The 14,369-nt window shown below is 39.5% G+C and overlaps 2 protein-coding genes across 2 annotated transcripts; both read left to right on the top strand.

Moving 5' to 3' along the window:
* The first annotated feature begins 2,231 nt into the window (after nucleotides 1-2,231).
* LOC135711174 (odorant receptor 63a-like) lies at nucleotides 2,232-7,148 on the top strand. The gene is made up of 5 exons (XM_065233947.1): nucleotides 2,232-2,511; nucleotides 2,564-2,669; nucleotides 2,757-2,858; nucleotides 2,969-3,124; nucleotides 7,079-7,148. The coding sequence occupies exons 1-5, from the start codon at nucleotides 2,264-2,266 to the stop codon at nucleotides 7,133-7,135; spliced, it is 669 nt and encodes a 222-aa protein (XP_065090019.1). The 5' UTR covers nucleotides 2,232-2,263; the 3' UTR covers nucleotides 7,136-7,148.
* A 1,646-nt stretch (nucleotides 7,149-8,794) lies between these two features.
* IntS9 (integrator complex subunit 9) lies at nucleotides 8,795-11,092 on the top strand. Its single transcript, XM_065233857.1, has 4 exons — nucleotides 8,795-8,884; nucleotides 8,946-9,137; nucleotides 9,203-9,405; nucleotides 9,461-11,092. Exons 1-4 carry the CDS (start codon nucleotides 8,876-8,878, stop codon nucleotides 11,049-11,051), a joined length of 1,995 nt encoding a protein of 664 aa, XP_065089929.1. The 5' UTR covers nucleotides 8,795-8,875; the 3' UTR covers nucleotides 11,052-11,092.
* Nucleotides 11,093-14,369: the final 3,277 nt, after the last annotated feature.

Genomic DNA, 14,369 nt, shown 5'->3' with positions numbered 1-14,369 from the left:
GCGGACGTTGATAATGTCGGAGAAGAATTTTCCGTTGGTTAGAACGTCATTGATTTGGTTTTCTGTGTGTTGATCAGGTGATCTCCAGGTGGCTTTGTGGATATCCTTGCGGGGGAAAAAGGTACTTCGAACTACCATACTTCGAGAGGCTACAAAGTTCACGCATCGTTGGTCGTTGTCGTTCGATACGGCATGCAGGTTGTTTGGCCCGATTGCCGATCTATACATTGCCTCCCGTCCTACCTGAGCGTTCATGTCGCCGATGAGGATTAAGACGTCCCGTTGCGAACAGCCGTCGTACACCTACTCCAGCTGCGCATAGAACGCTTCTTTCTCGACGTCGGGTCTCCCTTCGTGTGGGTAGTGCACGTTGATGATGCTGTAGTTGAAGAAACGGCCCTTAATCCTCAACTTGCATATCCTCGCGTTGATCGGCAGCTCTGATAGAAAGTAGCCGCTCGATGCCCGCTTTTCCATACCTTTTGTCCCGTCCAGCAAAGATCTTGCAGTGCTACGACTTCGAAGTTGCGTGGTTGAAGTTTGTCATAGATTAACCTATCGCAGCCCGGGAAGCCGAGCGATTTGCAGTTCCATGTTCCGAGTTTCCAACCGTAGTTCTCATTTCGTCACGTAGGTCTGCACAGCTCTGTTTAGAGTAGCGGCGCCGGTGGTGTAGTGGTAAGCGTAATTACCTCACACTCCAGCTGGCCCAGTCGGCGCCGCCGGGGTGTTCTGAGGCATAACATCTCTGATCACGCCTTCCTTCGGTCCCCGGTTCATGAGTTGACGGGTCGATAGATAGGGTTCAGGTGTGGGAGCTGCCTCCCTGACGTCGGTAGCATTGGTGCTCAGCACGGAAAACAAGATCGACGGAATACAAATCAAAGGAAAAAAAAGAAGAAGCTCTATTTAGAGTCCCACGTTGGCACTAGGACGGTGATAAGTCGCTCCTAACATGGAGAACATACGCCGTTTTAAGACAAACCTCCATGGTGAACAGACGCTCGGGTTTGGGGAAGCATTTCCTCTAGCACCATACTATGGTTACCACGCCAGTGTTCGCGTCGCATCTCTTCACTTTGCTATTGTCGGACTGGCAACATTGCCCAGGCTACGCCACCCATCTGTGTCCATGTTTCAGCTGGTAGTCTTTTGTTATCATATGACTCGGAGAGGCGTGAAGTAGGAGCTTGTGAGGACCAGGGCTAGGTATTCCGCTCCTTCCAGTTTGGTAAATCACCATTTTGTAGCCCTTGAACTTCGAAGAAGTGCAGAGAATTTTGTAGAATTTCATCAAGCCTTAACAAATTTAACAAACTGCATTGAACTTATGTTCAAAATGTTCAAGAGACTTCGTAGCCCAAGTAGCAAATCAGGTTTTATCTTGGTGTTGAAGATTAGAGTCTTGAGGAATGCATTAAAACTTCGGTAAGACTTGTAATATAGCTTGAGACTAAATTCATGAAATTGAATATATTTTTTGGAAAAAAAAAACAGAAGTTACAAAATTGGGGAACTTCGTTAAAGTTCAGGGAACTTTGTATAATTCCAGGAAATAGAATAAATGATCTGGGACGTTTTTTATACTTCAGGGTGCTTGATAGGCCGTTTGATAGGCTCTTGGTATGGAGTTGCCTTCCTGAAACCCGATTGCCGTCGGTGATTAATCACCAATTGGCGACGCACTCGGTGATTGGCTCTCGATTGCAAACAGAGACCAACGTTAAATAAAGGAAAGAAGAAAACTAAAATCAGTGACTGATTTAAAAAATCAAGCTTACATCTTTTTCCCTTCTATTCTCAGGGTCTGTGTTCATTTTGCAGCATCAGTATCACAGGCATAAAAATCATGCGATTGCACGGCTTTTCCGATGAGATTTACACCATACTTGAGCTGATGAAGAACCACGAGTTCATGAGGAAAATAAGATTTCTGAAGAAAGGTCAGTTCCACATAAATGCTATTTGACTTAAGCTGACAAGCGATATTTTCAGGCAATAACGCTGAAATTTTCCAAAAACTTGATAAAATAATGAAAGATAAATGGAAAGAGGTAAAAATTAATCTGCAGCTCTATTGCTTTTCGGTTAGCGTAGTTGCAAGTTCCTACTCCATCGTTCCTGCTATTATCAATCTTCTAAATCTCATTCAACGCAACGACGTCCCAAGAAGATTTGGTAATATTTTTTCAGTGTTACATTTTTTCGTGAAGCGTTGATTTTTCTTCTATTAACTTTAGTTTACAAGACGTATTACCGCAACATGGAAAACTCAAAGTACTACAGCCCCCTTCATGAAGTCTTATTCTGTTCGGAATCGCTGTCCGGTTACACAACATTGGCTGGGGTGGTGGCGTTCGATGGATTGTACGTGCTACTGACGATGCATATGATCGCGATGCTCAAGTCACTTAACTTGTTCATCGGAGAAACGACAAACGAAAACTTCACAGATCTAGAAAAGCAATTTTTTCTCCATGAATGCATCGAACATCATGCTAGAGCCTTGAAGTATGATGGTTGAATGTATTCATCTATTGTACTAATTATCTTTTTTTTTTAGGTTTTTAAATGACATCAATCGGATTTTTTCGCCAATTTTAATTCTTCAAGTCTTTACCAGTACGTCCATTATCTGCGTAATTGCATTTCACGCCAGTGCCAATGCGGTATGTAGTTCTGAATCATGAATGAACCCCTCCCTTCTCCACAACTCATTATTGATGTAAACATTTCCAACCTCGGAACGCAAACAGAACGAAGGCGACTCGCAAATCTTGGTGATGGTGCTGTACTTGATCGCTGCATTTTATCAATTGTTCCAATTCTGCTGGTACGGACAAAGAGTCCAGAATGAGGTAAATAATAAATATGCACTCATTATCGTTACCCTTCATCACATAATGATTTTTTTTTACATGCTGACTTTCGATCGGTGCCCATTATTCAATGCCACTGGCCCAACTAGAGCATACAGTTACCGAAGTCAGTATACGATTGTGATTGGTACAAGTGTTCGAAAAAGTTCAAAACAACGCTGCACATATTCTTTCTGGACGTACAGAAGACGGTGGACATCAGTGCTTATAAATTGATTGTGATGTCACTGGAGACGTATCTGTCGGTGAGTTTGTATGTACATAGCACGTAAACGTAAATATCACTTGTGAAAATATGACGATTTGATTATTTTGATGGCTAACGCAATTGGTTACAAAGTACTGACAGTCTGATAAGTATCCAAATATATAAATATGTTAGGTATAATACTTTCTATTTGAAATTCATAAAATGTGAATGAATTTGAACGGTTTTTACTTTTTAGCTGTCTGTGTAGTTTTCTGTTCTTGCTAAATTTAGTTCATTTGAGATTTTTTAAATTAATTTATCCTTTGATCAGGTTACTGGATTTTACTCGGCAAAACAAAATAGGTTGCCTGGATTAATAAAAACAGCAATATTTGGACAAAACAATTTTTGAGATCTGGCTATTTTTTTTATAACCAGACAAAGTGGGCTGAAAGGTCTTAGAATTTTATGATATTTTGCCCTCTGATAAAGGCCACCCACATTAGATCCGTACACTGAGGTAAAAGAACGTAAGAATTCCATAAGAATCACTTATGAATTTTAGTCACAAGAAATCGATATGAATTTTTGGATTTGCTTTATGAAAAATAATATTGACAAAAAAAAAAATTTAATGGAGCAGATAAGAACCGAACTATGGACGTTGAGATTACGGGCCCCGTGTGTTGACCACTCGTATTTCAACACTTGGGAAAATTAAATGTTTAAAAGCAGGCTACCTCATGTTAGACGAAAATCATTCATAAGTTACGCTTATGAAATTCGTATGTCATAAGTCGAGTCTTATGAAATTCTTACGTTTATTTGCCTCAGTGTAAGTTTGCGTTGTCGTATATTTGGCAGTTCTACAAAAAAATTAGTTGTAAATTTGCTACAATGCTTCAAATCCGGATCTAATGTGGGTGAATGAAAAAAAAAATCGAAAAATTCGGGGTGGTTAATTTTTCCAGAAAAATTTAGTATCAGTTTTGAACCAACCAATGTAGAAAGAACCTTGTGTAGTTAGATTATAAGGAAATTATCTCAGCAATCCATGAAAAATATAATCTGAAAAATGTGCTCCACGGATATTTTTACGGTGGATGGATTAATGCATTTTTTCCTAATGATTTCATGATTTCATCTTACCTTTCACTGGTGAAAATTTCAGAGTGGTGTATTTACCGTTTTAGAAATATGGAAACTACAGACCAATCATAGGAAAGCTAGGAAAATTATTGTTTTATGATTTTCTTAGGATAGAGCCTAACCGGTCATTAGTTTTCGATAAATACACTAAATTCTATTTTTACGCGTTTTTATTAATGCTTTTTTTCGATTTTGCCCTCATGCTGAATGGGTACAGCATTTTTAATGACACCTGATTTTTCTTAGATTTTTTGTGATTTTTTGAAACAAGTTGCATTATATTTGATTACACGATCACACGATCAAAAATAGAGGCAAAAAAGTCGCGTAAAAACAGAATTGAGTGTACTGAAAAATGTAAAGAAGAACTACCAACAATCAATACGAAACTAACGATTTTAAATTGGATCACTACTTGACTAGCCTATTGGTCCCAAGCAAATCGATTAACGTACCCCATTCTTGTCAAAATTCTAGTACTACTCTATGTTTGTTTTGATTCGATATGAACGGTGACGTGGCCAAATCTACATCAATGCTCCTCAAAGAGTTCTACCATAGAGGTAACTCTAAGACCACTGGGTCCCGAAGAAAATCATTATTATTTTTGGCTCACTCAGTACCAGAACAACGGTCCCAAGCAGTCCCAAGCTATTTCACTCACCCCTGCATGTTCTGCATGAATCCACACACCCCTGATGTTATCTGTCAAACTTTCATAGCGAATCAAAACAAACATAGTGTAGTAATAGAATTTCAACTAGAATAGGGTACGTTAATCGTTTGCTTGGGACCAATAGGCTAGTCAAGTAGTGAGCCAATTTAAAATCGTTAGTTTCGTATTGATTGTTGGTAGTACCATAGAGGTAACTCTAAGACTAGAAGGTCCCGAAATAACGTGCTCAACTTTTTGGCTCAGCTCTGTCACTCTCTTCGGTCCCAAGCTAATCGATTCACCCCTCGAAACATAGGAAAAACCAATAACCCCTCATTTTATCTGTCAAACTTTCATAGCGAATCAAAACAAACATTGCGTAGTACTAGAATTTCGACTAGAATGGGATACGTTAATCGTTTGCTTGGGACCAATAGGCTAGTCAAGTAGTGAGCCAATTTAAAATCGTTAGTTTCGTATTGATTGTTGGTAGTACCGCCAACTGTGGCGCGCATAGTCAATTCCCTTGCGTTTGACGTTTACACACTACCGCCAACAATCAATACGAAACTAACGATTTTAAATTGGCTCACCACTTTAGTAGCCTATTGGTCCCAAGCAAACGATTAACGTACCCTATTCTAGTTGAAATTCTATTACTACACTATGTTTGTTTTGATTCGGTATGAAAGTTTGACAGATAACATCAGGGGTGTGTGGATTCATGCAGAACATGCAGGGGTGAGTGAAATAGCTTGGGACTGCTTGGGACCGTTGTTCTGGTACTGAGTGAGCCAAAAATAATAATGATTTTCTTCGGGACCCAGTGGTCTTAGAGTTACCTCTATGGGTATACCTCGATATAGCGTAACTGTCACTTTTGACTTCGGAAGGAACATCAACGACGCATATTTAAAATACGTTAAGGTGTTTCCTTGTAGAGTCCAATTTTCCATCACACCTCACAATTTCAAAAGCACACAACTCAAGATCTACGGGGCTTATACATTTGCAAATTTCAGACATTGCTTGCTTCTCCGCAGCAAACAACAAGTAGCAGTTTTAGCTACGTGCATTCACAGAAATCTTATTATTTTTACATGTGAAATTGCGAAGTGTAACACGAAAAAGGACGCTACAGGGCATCACCTTAAACACTACCGCCATCTACTCATCCGATCGCGTCATATCGTGAGCTAGGACACGAACACACGTAAAATTTATATTGTCTTGGTTTGCGTCTCACCTTGCTTGACAGATCTGATCACCCGTTCGACAGATCAAATCGCTCATTAAATCAAATTTTGACAAACTGAATTACGGACAAACTAAATACTCCAGTGGCATGTCGGTTCGTCGGTGTTCGTACTATCATAGAGCTAACTCTAAGACTAGTAGGTCCCGAAGAAACGTGCTCAACTTTTTGGTTCAGCTCTGGTACTATCTTCGGTCCCAAGCTAATCGATGCACCCCTCGAAACATAGGAAAATCCACGAATCCCTTATTTTATCAGTCAAACTTTCATAGCAAATCAAAACAAACATTGTGTAGTACTAGAATGTCAACTACAATGGGCTATGTTAATCGATTAGCTTGGGACCAATAGGCTGGTCAAGTAGTGATCCAATTTAAAATCGTTAGTTTCGTATTGTTTGCTCGATTGATTGTTGGTATAACAGCTTTTGTAAACAATTACTTTTTTCGATGATTTCTAGCCATTCAAGGCACGCCCACGCAATCCAACATAACCATCGGGTAGGAGAAGTCTTCCCCTGTCCGATGATGATGTTGATTTGCATGGGCGAGCCTTGACTTTTTAGAAATCATTGAGAGAAGTCATTGATTTCAAAAGCTGTGACGCCCTAATTCCAGCTCTATCTAAAATTGCCATAGTTTAAATAAAAAATTAAATAATTATTAGGTAGGAGAAATGGCTCTAATGTTGGCCTAGTGGTCTTAGAGTTACCTCTATGGTACTATCCTTTCACTCCACCGTAAATTCCCATAAAAAATTCTCAATCTCTGCTGGAAGGCGTCAACGCCAATTGCGTGTTTTCAGTCAGAAGGAAAACCGCATACCTAGTTTGATGCAGGCAAACATTTTTGGCAAGAAACATTTTAGGTACCTTTACGCGAAAGGCGTTTTAGCAAACCTTTGTCCCAATAAACATAATTTAAATCAAGTTTCCTTCATTTCTTTTTCAGATTATCAGAACAGCAGCTTCGTATTTTACAGCACTTCAAACTCTCACAGAAGAATAATGTTGGCGAAAAATGTTTAATTGATCTTGATACACTCAAATTATGTAAAATGTTTCCTTATCCTCATTATTATTGTACATTCGAATTCAGCATAAATAATTCTAGGGGGCTACAGGGGATTGGGGTATAACCATAGAGGTAACTCTAAGACTAGTAGGTCCCGAAGAAACGTGCTCAACTTTTTGGCTCAGCTCTGGTACTATCTTCGGTCCCAAGCTAATCGTTTCACCCCTCGAAACATAGAAAAATCCACTAACCCCTCATTTTATCTGTCAAACTTTCATAGCGAATCAAAACAAACATAGTGTAGTACTAGAATTTTGACTAGAATGGGGTACGTAATCGATTTGCTTGGGACCAATAGGCTAGTCAAGTAGTGAGCCAATTTAAAATCGTTAGTTTCGTATTGATTGTTGGTATAACAGCTTTTGTAAACAATTACTTTTTTCGATGATTTCTAGCCATTCAAGGCACGCCCACGCAATCCAACATAACCATCGGGTAGGAGAAGTCTTCCCCTGTCCGATGATGATGTTGATTTGCATGGGCGAGCCTTGACTTTTTAGAAATCATTGAGAGAAGTCATTGATTTCAAAAGCTGTGACGCCCTAATTCCAGCTCTATCTAAAATTGCCATAGTTTAAATAAAAAAATTAAATAATTATTAGGTAGGAGAAATGGCTCTAATGTTGGCCTATGGATCTAAGATTGGGTCCATCACTAAAAATCTGCTATTTGTCAATTTTATCTAGATGAACATTGGGACAGTACTAATGGATATTTATGGTCGCTTTTGAAAATTTAGTCGATTACTGAATTCATGTATGGTAGAAATTACATCCATTTTACCCGTAACGTGGATAGATCACCTTTTCGTGGTACGTTACGTGATTTAAAATCTACCACCGATTCCTAGTCTTGACTACTTCAAACTAGGGGAACAGGATTTTTCAGTAATCAAAGTAACACATCTTAGTCCTTGTTACTTTTTATGCCTTGTTGATAGTGACAAGACTCGGCTTTGTCTGCCGAGGATGATCTTGAAACAAGGGAAAAAAATGAGTTAGTTGTCTTCATCTATGTGATTCCTAATCTTCTATTCGTTGTTCCCTAGTTTGAAGTGGTTAAGACTAGGGTTATGATGCATGGTCATTATCGGTGTTATACCTTAATTTTGTTGCTAAGGAATCCAATTTTGACTGAGAAAGGGGCGCGCCTTCGAAGGGTGTTTCAACACTCCGAAGGGTATAAATAGCGGGACCTTTCAATTAGAGTTTAGAGTCGGATCCTTGCGATAAATGCAAGAGTGGCAACTGTAAAAAAATCGAATACTTCATCATATCTCAATAGTGATTGAGTAATAAGACATGCACTAAACTAATGACACGGGATATACTACAATTGATCAATTTACTGGTCGCAGTAGTGTTAGGTCCCGAACAGAGGAAAAAAATACATCCATTTTCTTATGTAAATTAAAGTAACTTGCCTGCACTATGAAATCTATGGTAAAATGACGTGCCGCTACAAATAAACCATGGAAAAATGTGATAACAGAGAGAGCGAGAGAGAGAGAGAGAGAGAATTTCGGAGAGTAACCCTTTAGGAGCGAGAGTAAATTAAATGTCACTTTCTCCAATGTTTTTGTTTACTTTCAACGCGCAAGCCGGTGTTAATAATTTACTGCAGAACTAAATTAAAAATTGCTATTATTCATCTTGATTACTCTGCTTAAGCAGCATGAAATTGGTAAGTAATGTTTGAAGTACTTATACTGCTACAAGCAATTGATATTTTGGCACAATTTCAGTACGCACTGAGTGGTGATCCGGCAAAGCCATGTTACGTACTCAGCATATCCGATCTGCTTATAATGCTGGATTGTGGCCTGTCGGTAAATTCCGTGCTGAATTTCCTTCCGCTTCCACTGGTCCAGAGTGCCAAGTTTCAATCGTTGCCGAACTGGAACTGTCGAGATCCGGAAATTCAATTGGATGATGGAGTAAGTTGGGTTTTTGTTTTGTTTCTAGCTATGATACATGGACTGATTGTTCTTCTTTAAAATAGGAAATAAAGGAGTGCTGCGGATGCTCGTTTGTGAACTCAGCACCAGAGTTCATACCGCCCTTGGATAAGGTGATAAACTTTTCCGAAATTGATGTCATCTTGATATCGAACTATACCAACATGATGGCACTTCCGTTCATCACAGAAGGAACGGGTTTCGCTGGAACCGTTTATGCCACGGAACCGACGCTTCAGATCGGACGGTAAGTTAAACTCATTTCAAATCTTAGGAAATAGCTAAATTTGGCAGGTTTTTAGATTTTTCCTTGAGGAACTGGTGGAATACATTGAGGCATCACCAAAGGAAAACACGGCTCGGGTGTGGAAAGACATTCAGCATTTGCTTCCCCAGCCTTTGAATGATGTTTTCAAACCGAAGAATTGGAGACATTTGTTCAGCATGGACGCGGTGAATAAAAGCCTAGCTCGAGTGCAAATGACAGGATACGATCAAAAATTGGACATATTCGGCGCTCTTCAAGTGACTCCGGTGAGTTCCGGCTTTTGCTTGGGATCGAGCAATTGGATCATTAATTCAGGCCAAGAGAAAATATCTTATATTAGTGGATCTTCCACGCTGACGACGCACCCAAGACCGATTAATCAGTCGGCGCTGAAGTACTCGGATGTGGTTATAATGACTGGATTGACTCAAGCTCCTCACGTCAATCCGGATGGAATGCTCGGAGAGCTCTGTATGAATGTTGTCATGACTCTTAGGAACGGTGGATCTGTTCTCATTCCGTGCTATCCCTCAGGGGTAGTGTACGATTTGTTCGAATGCCTCTCATCAAGTTTGGACAATCAAGGCTTTTCTCAGATTCCAATGTTCTTCATCTCTCCGGTAGCAGATAGCTCCTTGGCTTACTCAAATATCCTGGCGGAATGGCTATCTACCTCGAAGCAAAACAAAGTATACATTCCGGATGAACCATTCCCGCACGGCAGTCTGGTTAAAAATGCAAAGTTGAAACACTTCAAGCATATCTACTCGGAGGGATTCAGCACAGAATTTCGTCAACCTTGTGTGGTTTTCTGTGGTCACCCAAGTCTCCGCTTCGGAGATGCCGTTCACTTTGTAGAACTGTGGGGCTCCAACCCACAGCACACAATTATCTTCACAGAACCAGACTTCCCGTATCTTCAAGCCCTGGCACCTTACCAACCTCTGGCCATAAAAACCGTGTACTGCCCCATCGAAACTTCTCTGAATTTCCAGCAAGCAAACAAACTCATCAAAGAATTAAAACCTGGCGTTCTGGTCATTCCGGATAATTATACCCAACCACCGCCGATTGCTCCCCATAAGCCGGACTTGGTTATAGATCAACCACCGGACAAAAAGATCATCAAATTTAAACGAGGAGAAGTTATTAAGCTTCCTCTGAAAAGAAAACGGTCACGTATTTACTTGGATCCCCAAATAGCCCGGTCGTTGGTCCCGCATGAAGTTCAACCGGGCGTTACTATTTCTTCCGTGACCGGCGTGCTCCACGTTAAGGACAACATCCATGACCTACATCCGTTGGAACCCACCCAAGAGGAGTTGGAAGAGCAGAAGACATCCAAGGCTGTCAAGTTGCAGCCTCCTTCGCAGACCCGGTATCGAAACGTGAAGTACGAATGGGGGACGCTGGATGTGAATCTGTTTCTGAAAAAGCTGGCGCAGGACGGCATGACCGACATCAAGGTGGAACAAGGCGGAGTGGACGAAATTACGCTGCATTTGGCCAGTGAGGATACGATGATCAAGGTGAGTGAGAAGAATACCAATATCGTTTGTGGGGGGAAGCAAAGTTTGCGTTTGAAGCTGCGAGATTTGCTGCTGCAGTGTGTGCAAAATTTTTGAGACTTTAGCCGTAAGATAATAAACAGTGCTTCGAGTAGAAAGGTTTTTTAATTCGTATCACTACCTATAACATTCGTCCGAAAGCCGTTCGCCCGAATCGAATGGACCAATTCTCAATAATTTTAAGTCCGTCTAACATAACACTATTTTCTTGAGCAATGGAAAGCAGTTACCTTGAAAAACAAGATGTTTGTTTCGAGTAGTACTTTATATGGGTTTCCGTCTGTAAACTGATCTCACAATAGAAGTCCATTTTATAATATAATGTAGAATGTACCCTGAATATTAGCGAAGACAACATATCAAGCCAACTCTTCCATGCCTGATATGTTGTCTTCGATAGTAGCCTATATTATGGCTCTGCTCTATTTGGCATAACTGCCGTTTAGTATAATCGGGATTGTACAATATACGTTACAGATTTTTTATTATAATCTGTTCTTCAAAAAATATGAAAATACAACCATGCTTGGCATACACAGTTTTGGTTACGAGCTGCTCATTTGCTAATAAATTTGCAAACAGTTGACTAAACATAGTTCTTTTTAAAGCAGTAGATAGAATAGAGTTTAAGCTTGTTATAGACACGTAAAAAAAAAAGAAGATTTTAATTCTAACGAGAATTCTAGTAATAAACTGTATTTGTTTTTGCGTTGTAAAAATGAAGGTGAGTAATGCTCGCTGCACACCTCGGACTCTAAGTGTAAAAATTCATTGATGTTGAATAAAATGTTAAGATTTACCTACTTTCTGTATATCTATAGTAAACTATGATCCTAATATATCAATTACTTTAAAGAAAAATAAATTTCAATAACTGAGTGAAAAGTTATTAACAACTGAGCAGTTGGTGTGTACAACTGTGCATGCCAAGCATGAGTACAACTCATACTCGAAAGAAGGGAAAATATACATTATATAATTCAAGAGAAAATTTTCATTATGTCGAAAGTTACATTCGCACCGATCCGAGAATTATAAAGTTTTGTATTGATGACCGAAACGTTATTCCTATTTCCAATTAAATACATATAATTTCATAGTGATAGCAATGTTTAACATATTAAGCAGGGTTTTAATCATACAAAGCAGATTGCTAGCTTTCAGGCTAAAAATACTGGTTTTTATGTCAAAAGTTATTATACGCCGTTTGGTGGCCCCCTAATGTTACTTAAGTCAAAGTGTATTTATTTACAAGGATATTCATAGAAATCGGGTGACTTAATTGACATCGAAAAATATTTTGATCGGAAGGTGATTACGTCAAAAAGCAATTTGGCTGGTAAATAAATTAAAAAAATGTGATCTGATCCAATATTCGGACAGTATATAGTGTAATAACAGGAGCATCAATTGACACTTATAGCTCGATTTTATTTATCTTTTTACTTTATACATAATGAAAATTTGCTCTTGAATTATTATCCCTTTTTTATCATCAGCTGTTCTTTCATATTCCGTTGAATTACAGGTTTAAGTAAAGTTTTTCCACATTTACGCCAAATGGTTATTATTCTAATCGGCATAATGCTAAATGGGGCAAAGCTCATTGGGTACAAAGTCGTTTAAAATAAAGAGGCTTGGCATGAAGTCACTTGGCATAAAACCGTGTGGCATAAAGTTGATTTAAAATACTAGTCATCTGACATGAAGGACGTTTGGCATAAAGCAATGGAAATATTTAAATTTTAATGCGGATTAATAAAGCAAGCCTAGAAACATGGTTGAGTACGAAGTATTGGACATTTAAGGCCCAAGTGCAATGACGGCGGAAGCGCAACGGCAACGGCAGCGGAAAAGCCCGATCTGAGTAAGCCTACTTGTCGGATTGAAAACTAGTTAGATCCAAATCGACTTTGGTTAGGCATCTTGATGTCATTAGTGACAACTGTCATACTTTCCGTTTCCGTTCCGCTTCCGCCCACATTGCGTTTGGGCCTTTAGTTAAGTATCAAATTAATAATAATAATTGGTTGCGCTCTATATGAGAAACCGCCAATAATTACTGCAACAATAAAACTCGAAAAAACAGCTAATAATTGAAAGAAGGGAAAATCTCTACTGAAAATACGCCAGTGGGCTGAAGTGCCACTGTAGCTGGAAGGTCGTAGCATTATATCAGGCATAACATTTGATAACAGCACAAGAGCATTTGTAAACAAACTTTCTAAGGCTCTTTACACGCGAAACAAAGTACGTCCACGCAAACCAATATCACTTTCGGAAAGGTGCTAGTTGCCCCTATCCGATGATGTTGTTGGTTTGCGTGGCCATACTTTGGTTCACGTGTAAAGGGCCTTAGAAAGTTTGTTTACAAATGCTCTTGTGCTGTTATCAAATGTTATGCCTGATATATTAATTTTAATATAATTATGCCAAATTACTATTATAGCAAACCAGTGGCGTCGTCCTAACCTCAATCTACATGTTCAACAATTCTCAAAACGTAAACAAACAAAACAAGATTGGTTTCAATGGATACAAATCAGTAAAACTAGAAGATCCTATGCCTTTTGAAACTGATTAAATCAGTTGTTTGAATGTAAATTTGAATGTAAACATGACCCTAAATAACGTTTTCAAAGTTGTTGAACAGGTAAAAAGTGAGGTTACGCGACGCCACTGTAGCAAACGACTACTATAACAGGTTATGTTATGCCAAACTGCGTTCCCCCGCATAAATAGTGATAGTACAAAAGTTCTACAGAAATGCTGCGAATACAACGTGCCCACAAATCATTTGTTCATCGATTTCAAATCCGCATACCACACAATTGATCGAGATCAGCTATGGCAGATTATGCACGAGTACGGATCAAGTGATGTGAGTTGTTCGAGTATCGGGGACACTCTCGAGTCCCTTTGAATCTCGAAGGGGGTTACGGCAAGGTGATGGAATTTCGTGTCTGCTATTCAACATCGCGTTAGGAGGTGTGATCAGAAGAGCTGGGATAGACACGAGTGGCACGATCTTCAGGAAGTCCATCTAGCTTCCTGGCTTTGCCGATGACATCAACGGAACTTTGAGACGATGGTGGAAACGTACATCAGACTGAAGGCTAAAGCTAGGCGGATTGGAATTGCCATCAACGCATCGAAGACGAAATACATGAGTGAGAGAGGTTCTAGGGAAGACAATGTTAGCCTCCCATCCCGAGTTCACATTGACGGTAAAGAAATCGAGGTGGACGACGAGTTCGTGTATTTAGGCTCAAATCAAAGACGCATTATGGCAGGGCTATTGTCAACAATCAATACGAAACTATCGATTTGAAATTGGCTCACTACTTGACTAGCCTATTGGTCCCAAGCAGATCG

Source organism: Ochlerotatus camptorhynchus, unplaced genomic scaffold (genome assembly GCF_037179485.1).
Source record: "Ochlerotatus camptorhynchus isolate MF236.1 unplaced genomic scaffold, CSIRO-AGI_Acam_v1.1 ptg000423l, whole genome shotgun sequence".
Taxonomy (NCBI): domain Eukaryota; kingdom Metazoa; phylum Arthropoda; class Insecta; order Diptera; family Culicidae; genus Ochlerotatus; species Ochlerotatus camptorhynchus.
The sequence above is the reverse complement of the archived record's forward strand: the minus strand, read 5'-3'. Positions and strand labels throughout refer to the sequence as shown.

Excerpts from the sequence above, each read along its gene's own strand:
- LOC135711174 (XM_065233947.1), top strand. The coding sequence starts at position 2,264 with ATGGAAAACTCAAAGTACTACAGCCCCCTTCATGAAGTCTTATTCTGT. Across the intron at positions 2,670-2,756 it reads TTCACGCCAGTGCCAATGCG|AACGAAGGCGACTCGCAAAT; the intron begins GTATGTAGTTCT and ends GAACGCAAACAG. Across the intron at positions 3,125-7,078 it reads CACTGGAGACGTATCTGTCG|ATTATCAGAACAGCAGCTTC; the intron begins GTGAGTTTGTAT and ends TTTCTTTTTCAG.
- IntS9 (XM_065233857.1), top strand. Across the intron at positions 9,138-9,202 it reads AAATTCAATTGGATGATGGA|GAAATAAAGGAGTGCTGCGG; the intron begins GTAAGTTGGGTT and ends TCTTTAAAATAG. Across the intron at positions 9,406-9,460 it reads CCGACGCTTCAGATCGGACG|ATTTTTCCTTGAGGAACTGG; the intron begins GTAAGTTAAACT and ends GCAGGTTTTTAG.